This window comes from Stegodyphus dumicola, chromosome 5, assembly GCF_044657685.1.
Source record: "Stegodyphus dumicola isolate Sdum_Otavi_A_Nest chromosome 5, ASM4465768v1".
NCBI lineage: Eukaryota > Metazoa > Arthropoda > Arachnida > Araneae > Eresidae > Stegodyphus > Stegodyphus dumicola.
The window spans coordinates 65,446,832-65,458,924 of record NC_140772.1 but is presented as its reverse complement, the minus strand read 5'-3'; the positions used below and the strand labels follow the sequence as shown (position 1 = coordinate 65,458,924).

The 12,093-nt window shown below is 33.3% G+C and overlaps 1 protein-coding gene across 1 annotated transcript; it reads right to left on the bottom strand.

Annotated features, from left to right (window-relative positions):
* Positions 1-686: 686 nt before the first annotated feature.
* LOC146997122 (uncharacterized) lies at positions 687-6,635 on the bottom strand. Its single transcript, XM_085816727.1, has 2 exons — positions 3,157-6,635; positions 687-2,894 (listed from the first exon to the last, which is right to left on the bottom strand). The coding sequence occupies exon 2, from the start codon at positions 2,549-2,551 to the stop codon at positions 1,943-1,945; it is 609 nt and encodes a 202-aa protein (XP_085672853.1). The 5' UTR covers positions 2,552-2,894; positions 3,157-6,635; the 3' UTR covers positions 687-1,942.
* Positions 6,636-12,093: the final 5,458 nt, after the last annotated feature.

Sequence of the window (12,093 nt, the reverse complement as noted above, 5' to 3'; positions counted from 1 at the left end):
ATCAGGAACCTCGTATTTCTTAATATCCTCGTTTCGTACAAGATGGATTCAGGGGTATTTCCTGTATCTCTGAATGGAAGCGTTTCATTCGAGATAAATTCGTTTAAGACTGATTCTCCTCTGTTACTCATAAATAGTCTTTTGAGGCAGTTTGAAATGTCTAAAGCTTTAAACCATAAACATCTTTCTATAATGAAGATTGTCACGGGTATATTCTCGAACCTGAAGGGTAAAATTATCGATTTTCTAGTACAGTTATCCTCCATGGCAGGACTAAACTCCTGAGTAAATGTAGAACCAAACAGCCCTAGCAGGGGGAAATATTTATGAAAGGAGAAAAAATGAGTCTGCCTATACATTGGATCAAAACATGGCTACAAGCAATCTGTTACCTCAAAAAAAAAAAAAAAAAAAAAAAAAAAAAATGTAGACATAAAATTATAAAGGGGGAAAGGAAGAGTTTTTTCTTTTTATTTTTTATTTATTTTTTTTTTATAGAGATTTATGTATTCAAGGTCCTCTGCTTTTTAAATAATGGGTATATCTAACCACCTTCTGCAAAGCACAATGATGAAATCCTTTTGTAGGATTAGGGCAAAATACCGATTCAATTTCATCATATTTTTTAATTTCTTCTTTCGATCCTGAAATATTATAAACGGGTCTCCCAAGCCATTTTTCCAAGAATAAGCGTTTTCCTTCCCCTCGACAATAAATTGGGAATTGTTTAAATGTCCTACTCAACATGTTTAAAATAAATTGTAAATGCTAAACGAAAAGAAACTTTGCCTGAACTTTGCCTTTATCCTGAATCATATGATTCCTTGTATATCGTTTAATGATATTGAAAACTGTTGAATGACTCAAGTTAACTGTTTCAGCAGTTTCTCTAATAGATTTTCCACGTTCAATATGCAAATTAATAACTAATTTTCGAATTTCAGGCAAAGTTTCTTTTCGTTTAGCATTCATGGCTGCACAGAGCTAAAAAAACACAGCGAGAAATACTGCAGACAATTTTATAAATTATTGCCAATTGCTTTCGAGTAAAAATAAAAACACAAAAAATATTTTTTATTGTACTACGTAGTAGTATCTAATGGTGTCCCATCACTTATGTGAGCCATTTTTGCTCCGTTCTGAGCAATTGTATTTTTATTAAATTAATATTTTGAGAAAATGTATCTTATGTAATAATTGTTACTAAATTTAAGAATGAAACACACCCATGTAATAATTGTTACTAAATTTAAGAATGAAACACACCCACAAAAAAATTTTTACCCGTTTTTTAAATTTAAAGCACAAGTGTCCCATCACTTTTGTGAGACACTGTCGTATGAAACAGCTTAAATTCTTTATGAAATTTCATTAGTATATTTTCCGCTGATGACACAGCAGGATGTGAAATTGTATTATGTTACTATATAATGATTCAATGCAGTTGAATTGTCATAACTAAATTGCGTAATTAAAAAAATTAATTTTCTTTCGGGGATCGTATAAATTCATTTATAATTAAAATTTTCCCCCTCACAAAAAGATATACTTCTTTAATGTGTACTAAAAGTTATGGCATTAGCGTAAATTCAGAATACACGTCAGATTGCCATTCGACAGATTAGTAAAAATGAAACTCTCCATAATTTAACTCTAACACTTTTGGGAATCACAATAAACAAGTTATAAAGAGAAAAAGCTAGTTTAAAAACCTCATTTTTCGAACGCATAACAATTTTTAAGTTATAAGTGAATAGCAAATTACGCTCTGAACACGCATACATGCAACTCAGAAGTAAAAAATGTAAGAATTTGGTAAAAAAAAGAAAGAAATTGTTCTGTTTGTAGATATTTTCCCCTCACATTACAAGAATTTGAAAAGTACTAGATTCATCTGGTAAATAATACTTTCAGTATTTATTCATAATAAAAAATGAATACATTAAAAATGAAGAAAATATTGATTTACAAGATATTTGGAGTCAGGTTGAGGAGACGGTATGGTGTGTCTCGCAGTATCATTCTTGTAGAATTTTTCTTCAGGTAGATGAGGAGGTATGGTGTGTCTTGCAGTATCATTCCAGTAGAATTTTTCTTGAGGTAGATGAGGAGGTATGATGTTTCTTGCAGTATCATTCCTGTAGAATTTTTCTTCAGGTAGATGAGGAGGAGGTATGATGTGTCTTGCAGTATCATTCCAGTAGAATTTTTCTTGAGGTAGATGAGGAGGTATGATGTTTCTTGCAGTACCGTGCTCCCAGTTAGTAAATTTTGAAAGATTAGGATATGAGTTGTCCCCTGTAGTACCGTGCTCCCAGTAATTATTTTTGTTCCTTTGCGAATTGGGGGCATATATTTTATTAACGACGAAATTTCCTGCGGAAATATTCGTCCAATATTTTAAAGCTTTTTTTCCCGCACAGAAATAATATCTTTTACTACTATGAAAAGGGCATTTACTTATAGGTTGTAATAAATCACTATTTGTATAATTTGTAATGGTTACTTCATGAATTTCCCTTTTTAATGTATCCAAAAAAAACCTTTGCATTTTCGCTACCTTTTACATATATATACTGAAAATTTTTTGTTAAATTTTGCAAGATGTTTTTTAAGTTATTGTAGGGAATATTTCCATCATTCCAATGAATTCCGTGACGCATTCGCGTTAGCCATTCGTTTGTTTTCTTATCTTTTGGGGATAATTTATCCCAACTAAAGGGAAGACCAACTACAAGGGACCCTGTGTGTTTTAAATCACATGAAACATAGCCTAGTTCTTTCAAAATGTACTTGTAAACACTGTTAGGAGCCTTATGCTGAAAACCTTCTAACGTTAGTACTATGAACGAATGACAATGACTGGACATTATGTTTTAGCGTGGATAAGGAACCTAGAGGGGGGGGAAGAAAGAATATTTTAAGAAATTATTATTAAATTTAAGAATTATTTTTAACTTTAAGAACTTTTACAAATTATTATTAAATTTAAGAATTATTATTAACTTTAAGAAATTATTATTAAATTTGAGAACTTTTACAAATAATTCAAAATTAAGAAAGAAATTGTTATTAAATTTAGGAATTATTATTATTTAAAAATTATTAACTTTAGGAATTTTTTACAAATAATTCAAAATAAAAAGAAGCACTTACCAACAGCCAGTTAAGAAAAATCTCAAGAGTTCACTCCTTAACAACTCGAGCAAGTAGTGAGGAGCTCTAACAGACCACCTCCTTTTATATGCGCTGAAATGATCTTATCAGAGGAAATGATACCCTAGAATAGTATTCATAATAAGCCAAAAATAAAAATTGAGGTTACTTTACCACGCCCAGTTCTTGTTATCAGTTTCTAGAAATCAAATTCGCAACGGGATATCTTTTCATAGAACCACTTTTCAAGGAGAATGTCTTACCTTGTGCTTAATTTCGAAGATTTTTAAAATTCCACGATTCAATTCGTAGTGAAAGAATTGGCATATAGTAATTAGCTAAAAAGTAAAGAAAGATGGATTATTCATCAAGGAGAATGTCTTATCTTGTGCTTGATTTCGAAGGTTTTTACAATTCCAAGATGCAATTCGTAGTGAAAGAAATAGCATATAGTAGTTTAAATGGAACGTGTCGATGAATATTTGTTTTTAAACCTCCTTTTCCATGGTATTATATGAATGACCAAGAAAAGAAAACGCCAGTTTGAGCAAGTAATTACTGTCACGGTTTATCTTGGTACGAAGGAGAAATACCTTATTGCCATTTACAATTTATTTTAAACATGTTGAGTAGGACATTTAAACAATTCCCAATTTATTGTCGAGGGGAAGGAAAACGCTTATTCTTGGAAAAATGGCTTGGGAGACCCGTTTATAATATTTCAGGATCGAAAGAAGAAATTAAAAAATATGATGAAATTGAATCGGTATCTTGCCCTAATCCTACAAAAGGATTTCATCATTGTGCTTTGCAGAAGGTGGTTAGATATACCCATTATTTAAAAAGCAAAGGACCTTGAATACATAAATCTCTAAAAAAAAAAAAAAAAAAAAAACTCTTCCTTTCCCCCTTTATAATTTGATGTCTACACTTTTTTTTTTTTTTTTTGAGGTAACAGATTGCTTGTAGCCATGTTTTGATCCAATGTATAGGCAGACTCATTTTTTCTCCTTTCATAAATATTTCCCCCTGCTAGGGCTGTTTGGTTCTACATTTACTCAGGAGTTTAGTCCTGCCATGGAGGATAACTGTACTAGAAAATCGATAATTTTACCCTTCAGGTTCGAGAATATACCCGTGACAATCTTCATTATAGAAAGATGTTTATGGTTTAAAGCTTTAGACATTTCAAACTGCCTCAAAAGACTATTTATGAGTAACAGAGGAGAATCAGTCTTAAACGAATTTATCTCGAATGAAACGCTTCCATTCAGAGATACAGGAAATACCCCTGAATCCATCTTGTACCAAATGAGGATATTAAGAAATACGAGGTTCCTGATGTATCGAAAATTGAAGAGCCTCCTAGAGAAGTTGGGCCAAGACGCAATTTTGTTCTCAAACTGGCTAAACGACGTGTTAAGCAGACCGCTTCAAATAAATGAAGATAGAGTGACTGGAGAACCCTATTTTACTATTATGGAAACTGAATCAGATTGTAAATTCCAAAATTTTCCGGAACTGTTGGATACTGCCTATCTATATGAACAAATAAGCGTTCTTTGAATAGTATTATATGTGTATTTAGTTTTTTCCCGAAATATATCATTATGAGATCAAAACATAGATGTAAGCAATCTCTTTCAGCTCTGACCATCCTAAGGAACAAAATAAGTCAATTCTCATCTCCTTCCTAATTCATTTGGAGGTCTACTACGTCCCCCAAAATGGTGAAAATGCAAAAAGGATTCCTATTCTCCTGTGGATTGGTGAAAGGATAAAAAAATTTTCTCCTCATTTCCCTATTCAAAGTTCTGGAGAGTTTGATAAGGAGATAAAAAAATGGGTTCCTTTTTCACCCAACCTTGGAATTAAGAAATATTTATCAGTATCTTATCTCTTTAAATAAATGAATGTATTTTTGTAAAGGTTTGAAAAGCAAAAGACCCAATGGTAGTTATCTTGGGAAAAAAATGAATCCCCGAGACGAATCGAGATAATCTCGGTTAGGTAAGGAGGTTCCCTTTAGAAGAGTAGAAAAGAAAGCTTTTTTGAGGGAAAATATCTGAACGGTAAACAAAATGGTAAACAATGTAAAAAAAATGGTCAACAATGTAAAAAATGGTAAAGTAAAAAATCGGCTGGAGAAATTTTTCTCAGGTAAAAAAAAAAAAAAAAAAAAAAAAAAAAAAAAAACTCTTCCTTTTTCCTTTTTAAAATTTGATGTGTAAACTTTTTACTTACTTTGGAATGGAAATCTATTTTTAGAACCCCAAGGTCCAAAAGTGGAGACATCAAATTAATATGCATAAAGGAAGGAGGTTTTTTTATTTATTTATTTATTTTTTTTTTTTTTTATTTTTTTATTTTTAAGATTAATTTACAGTAATGACATTTGCAAAGAAAAAAAAAATAATGTATGGTATACAAATTATCGCTTTATAAAGGATTTTTTTATTGGTATTCAGTCTGCTCAACTTATTGTTATGAATTTCTTCATTGTTCTTAACATAGAAGGTTTTGATTTGGTCCAATATAATGATGAAAATTACCATGATATGTTAGGAGTGTATATAATTAAGGAACTTGCATATATCTCGAGTGATAATGCCAGAGGAGTTGTATACGTTAAATCGCCAAAAGCATGGAGTGATTTAACACCTTCCATAAGACGACGTTTTGTTTCTACCTACCTCCACCTAGCCGATTCTACACACGGATTTTCGTGGAATGAGGGCCATCTCCCTTACAAAGCGTTACAATCCTTTCTCATTTCTTTAACGGCAGGTTATAGTAAAATTTATTGTCCAGAATTTTGGAAAGCTAATCTTTTACAAAAAATAATTGATCGGGATGTTGAGAATACATTATCATTAATGTCCATTAATGTATGTCAGAGTAATTTAGCTTCAGATTCATATTCTTGCCTGAAACATTTAGGACTGAACAATTATTGTGCTTTACAAGGTGCCATCGTCTTTTTTCATTATCTTAAGGAATATCTATTGGACCGGCCTAATCAACTAAATGATCGACAATTAGGAGTAAAACAATGGATTAATGACATGAGATTACAATAAGAATTCCTTTATTTCCTCTCAGTACTTTGGAAAAAAAAATAAAAAAATTTAATTAATAAAAAAGAAGGGAATATTATTATACTCTCCTCTAATTTTCTGTTGTCACGGTGCCAATATTTTTTACAGTTTTTAGACTCAGAAATTTTTCCTCAAGATGAAAATTTCTTTTCAACTTTTCCGATTCCCCCCCTAAAAAAATAAAAGAATACAACACGTTTAATTGTTAAATGGTCAAGTTTAAGCCATTTTTCTTCATGTTTGATAAGTATCTTTTAACACAGGAAATGGGAGAAGGAGCTTGAAAACAGGAAACTAAAAATACAGTTCGATTTCTGAGAAAGAGCTTCAAAACAGGAAATTGGAAATACGGTATAAAACGGAAGGATAGAAAGCGTTACGAGTCATTGCCTGCTGAGCTTCTTTGACTAGCTACATATTGAAAGCCATTATGGACAAGTTATGCGATGTGTTTTCTTCCAAATGTATCGAGTCCGTTGACGAGTTTAAACGACTGTCCAGCTTTAATGATGATTATTTTAAAGATTACTGCTGCGCATTTATACCTCATATACCCATGGATAAGAGAAAATTGTACTACAAGCCAATTAATACCACTCAATTAATTTTGCAAAATATTGAACGGACTATGCTCGATTCAAGATTAGCTCGTGAGTGTGATCCTTATAAATGGAACAAAATCGATCAGAAACTTCGTCTACCTGAGAAATCCTCGAGTGCAGAAAAGAAATATACGGACACCAGGACGAGCTTCAGGTGGAACAATATGTTTCTAACCAAAAGTTACTTTACTTTTAGACTTAGAAGAACGGGAAAGGGAGAAGTGCATATTTATCAAACGTCTGCAGCACCTATGGTATATTATGAACTTTGTCCTTCTCCCAACAATTCCTCTATGTTAGAGAGAATGTTTAGACCTGTAGACGAACTTAAATTTAAAAGGTACATTTTTCAACCGAATAGGCTGTACCTTATCCCATCTGATAGGGCATATATGATTTTGACAACGCAGAAAACATTGTTCGCGGTGAACAGGTGTGCTGCTGCTTTAGCAGTACAGATAAAAAAGAAGCTGAACATAAAATTCAAAAACCCACGAAGTTATACGAAATTTGAACTCTCAAAGGATCAGCCTATCGACCCCTATGAGAAACCACCTGCGACTCCCTATTTAGACGAAGTGGCAAAGTGGACGTCAACCTCGATCCCCAAAAAGAGGAAAAGTGAGAAAGCGGAATCAAAAGCGAAAATTGCAAAATTATTTGATAAGGCAGAATCCGAATTTTACCAGTATTTATCAGATGAGGAAACGGGGAGCAACAAGAGGGCGGAAGAAGGAGAAAAGATGGTAGAAGAAGTATTTAAACAGCCACTTCCACCCCCTCCTGCTGTTGTCAAGAAACCAGCCTGTACTGAAACATCAACTACTATTTTGGTACCGGAAAATTTTATAGCACTCATTAACAATACCATAATACTTAATTTAGACGAACAAACATGGGAAAAAGGTACCCCGTCTAATTATACGGACTCTGAAATCCAAAACCAAGATACCTCATTGCAAGTAGAGGTTAATCCTACCACAAGTTTTAGTAGTGTTCAGACTGAAAATATTACACCAAGTGACTGTGCATTAGTTTCAACCGAAACGACTAATGACTGGAACTTTATTATGAGTTCTTTAAATGATTCTAGTAATACAAACGTTGAAGCGTTCAACTACTCATCACCACAACTAGTACAGGTACAAGAATCTTCTTTTCAGCAGACTTTATGTTTAAAACAAACCCAATGCACCTCATTACAAGCAGGGGTAAGCGACAATTTCACAACTAGTTATAATGACGTTCACTCTCAAACTGTTACATCGGGGGACTCTGCATTAATTTCAATGAAACCTGTGGAAGATTGGAACTTTTTGATGGGTTCTCTAAGCGATTATAATATGGATATTAAATCGTACAACTCGTCATCTCAATTAGAGTATACCGTTGTACAAGGAGCTTCTTTTTCGCAACCTTCATTAATTACAGAAACCCAGGAGGCCTTATTACATGGAGAGGTAAACGACAATACAACAAGTGATGTTCAAACAAATTCATTGTCTGATGACTGGGACTTTTTGATGATGGACATTAATTCTTATAACTCGTCATCACAGTTATCACAGACCGTTGTACAAGTACCTTCTTTTACGGAAACAAATCCTGAAGAAGAAAAAATGTGGGAAGAATTTATGTCATTTTCCTCATCTTTAGTTTAGCATTGTGTTATATATTTAATATAATTCATTGATTTTAGACTTTCGTCATTGAGAATCATATTTAATGAAAAAAAATGTATGTATATCTTCTTATTTATTGGAACTCAATAAAACTGTTTTTTTACGGAAATTTTGTGTTGTTATTTTGTCTTTTTGTTTAACTTTTAAAAAGTTTTTAAATATTGAAACATTAACGAATAAGAAGCAAATTACACTCACTTGGTAAGTTAAACAGCTTTTAGTGATTTTTGCGTTTTCAAGATGGGTACCGGTGTTCAAATACTTTTTTGACAGACTGTACATTCATATAAATCAAAGATAATGCCAAACGACTTCTATTTTGATAGTCAGCAACAATTTCTTTTGTAATACCCTTAACATCATTTAAATCAGGACATTTTTCAATACCTTTAACCAAAAGCCATGCATTTTTCTCATTTACGACAAACTTCATATCTTTAGACCATGTAAAATAATTACATGCATCAAGTTTAGCAATATTATGCATAACATTAACAGTAGCCATATTTGAATTTCAACAAAAACCATCCCCCAGTCTCTTAAGTCCTAAATTAATTTTAAACTTCAAAAGTCTGCACTAAAGATAACACAAGGGCTGGGCCCATAAACAAAATGATGGAAAAGCAAAGTTTAAAGTTGTAAAATTAAACATTTAGTAGCAGTAGCAATAGAAGCTCCCTAAGGTTATGTGCTGTGCAAACACTGAAGACAAAAAAGAAGTTTTTAAAACTTAACCAATTTATTAACAATATATAAAAATAAAAACACAATGAATAAATTTAAACAATATCAGAAACTTAAAAATTATAATATAACCATTATCAAAAATTTCATATATTAAATAATATTTTACCTGATCTCCAAAATACTGCCATTCAATACGCGAAAAAACATATCCTAAACAGAAATTATGCGGTTTTAATGAAATTAGCTACACTATCAATAAGTCCATGCTTAATGGTTAAGAAGGCACCTGAAAATTAAATCCTTGAGAGCACTTAAAACCGGCCTAACGCCACTCACTGTAGTTAAACACGAGGAATCACAGCTTAGAAAAACATCGGCGCTATCTTGTGTTGAATGCCGTCTTCATGAAGAACATGGATGCCGCCCACAGCATTCACTCACATCGTAGCCTCTTTTGAGAATCCAGGAAAAGTCATCTTGCAGACTGGAACCACGGAACTTATCACCGGAAAAGTAATCTTGCTGACTGGAACCACGGAACTTATCCAGGAAAAGTCATCTTGTAGACTGGAACCACGGCACTTATCACCGGACTGCACGCATCGCAAGACATCTTCCAATAGGGGCTGGAAACAGGAACTAGAAGGGATTAGCCTGGATCTTGGATCTTCACACTTTTAAGTAGTACCAGTCGTAAGACTTCTACTAATATATTTCACTTCGAATACATCATGGGGGAACTTCAGAAGTTTTAATAAAAACTTTTTTGGCAATAATCTTTGGCATAATTTCTGGAAAATTCATCATTCACTTACTTCAAATGTTCTAAATTTCAAAAAAATTTTGTAAAAAAGTTAAATCACATTAAATAAACTGTAACATATCAAATAAGAGTAAAAATTCTGGAGTAATAAAGAAGTATAAATAATAATTACAAGTCCCATTTGAAATTTATCTGGTTGGGTTGGGACCGAACCTGCAATCTCGTGGAGCAAAAAAGTTCCGAGGTCTATACCGCTCGGCTAAATCTTAATTTGGTCTCTTTAGCTCAAAATAGATCTTAAACAAACAGTTCTAGTGCCTGCAGAGCAAAATCAAGTTTCTCATTTTCGTTGGTGACTTTTGTAAATTTGTGATACAGGTCTTTTAGTTTGAAGATTAAAGATTTAAATTCATCAAGGTTTTTAACATCTGAAATTTTGGTTTTTCCGTTCTCATTTTATTTATTTCTTCTGCAACATTAGCGTAGGTTTTTTTACTAGTATCTTCTGTCTTTTGCTGTTAGGAGTTTTGTTTAATGAAATTTGGGAAATCTTCTTTTTGCGGAATTTTCTGTTTCTGGAGATAGTATTTTCTGCTGGGGTGTTCCGGGCAATCAACGCTTATAGCGGCATGAAAGCCACCACAAAGCACACATCTTGCAGGAATTTCTTTCTTTTCCTTGATAGGACATTGAAACGTTTGATGTTTATCTAAACATCTGACGCATCCCGGCTGATTATGACAAGCTCTCTGAGTGTGTCCGTAGCGTTGACAGCGGTAACATCGTACCGGGCCGGGTCTTGTAACCGACTATTCGCACTCGCATGTCATTAATGTGTGTTATATTAAAAACTTCTTTCTCCTGCGCCGTTCTTGGGGTTTCAAGGTAAAAAATCGGGAGCAATGTGGGAATTCCATTTCGCATTCTTTGAATTTGGTGAAGTTTTAAAAGACAGTGATTCCGTGTAATTTGAGGTCTTCTTTTATTTCTTCTTTGGGGTCTGTGCGGTTAAACCTTTAATGACTGTTTTTAAGTTCTTTTCTTTAGTTAGAAGGAATGTGTGGAATGGGATAGGAGCTTTTTCCAGATAATCTTGTACCGTGCGAAAGTCGTCTTCGTTAAAAAATTGCATTCTGATATTTTCTCCTTCAATTTTGGTTTCGAGCTTAGAAATTTTTAAATTTTCCTTAATGTGTTTTCGTATTTCAGGCCAGTTATTGTTTTTAATATCTGTAATTACTATCGGTGGTATCTTAGTATCTTTCGGGTGGTAGATTTTTTCGGCTTTTCAACTTGTGGAGTCATATCTATATCATCGTTGTTGGCATCGAGCATTTCTTCGTTATTTAGTGAATCGAAGCGTGAGGATGTGCTAATAGTTAGGGATGAGCCCTCCAACTCCAACTTGCTTTATTTGCCGCGATTAACCTGCGAAATTGCAGGTTGTGTTCCGGCTATCGAACTTTGGTGCTTCTAGGAGCGCTGAAGGTAAGAAAATGCCGAACGTAGTTCTCGTGGAGACAGGATAGCAGATGCAGGGGGTGTGACCAATGTCACGTGATGAGCGATAAGACATCTGGTTGGCGATGAGGTATCCAGGCATCGTACAGTTGTAAATCTGAAGTTTTACAATAGTTATACATAAAATAGTACTAAATCAGTTCATAAAAGGTGTGTGTTGCAGTCATAAATGCAGAAAATAAAATACGATTCCAAAAAGTATAATAGTATATACAGGAAAATATAAGTAATATCTTGTGGGCGTGGCTGTGTGTGTCACATGATCATCCGGTTAAGATTTCTAAACATCATTATTTACAAGTCAAATAAGTTTTTCAGAGTACTACATACTTAAAAACACAAATTATGTTGGAAAATCCTGGTTTCCACTGAGTAGAAAAGCGGCATATGGTCCTCGTGTAAAATTTCACAGTGAAATAGATTGAAAATGTCCATATGTTGGCACTCCTTAGCGGCGTCATAAAATGCTGTGTTAGTTCTTCTTAAATATTCCACTATTGTATCCATTTTTAAATCTTCATGGAGACGTTTGTTCTTCACATACGGGTGTGCATTTGTGATAATTCTTAAAAATTGGCTTCGCA

Bases quoted from the DNA above. Each gene is read 5' to 3' on its own strand.
- LOC146997122 (XM_085816727.1), bottom strand. From the start codon at position 2,551: ATGCAAAGGTTTTTTTTGGATACATTAAAAAGGGAAATTCATGAAGTA.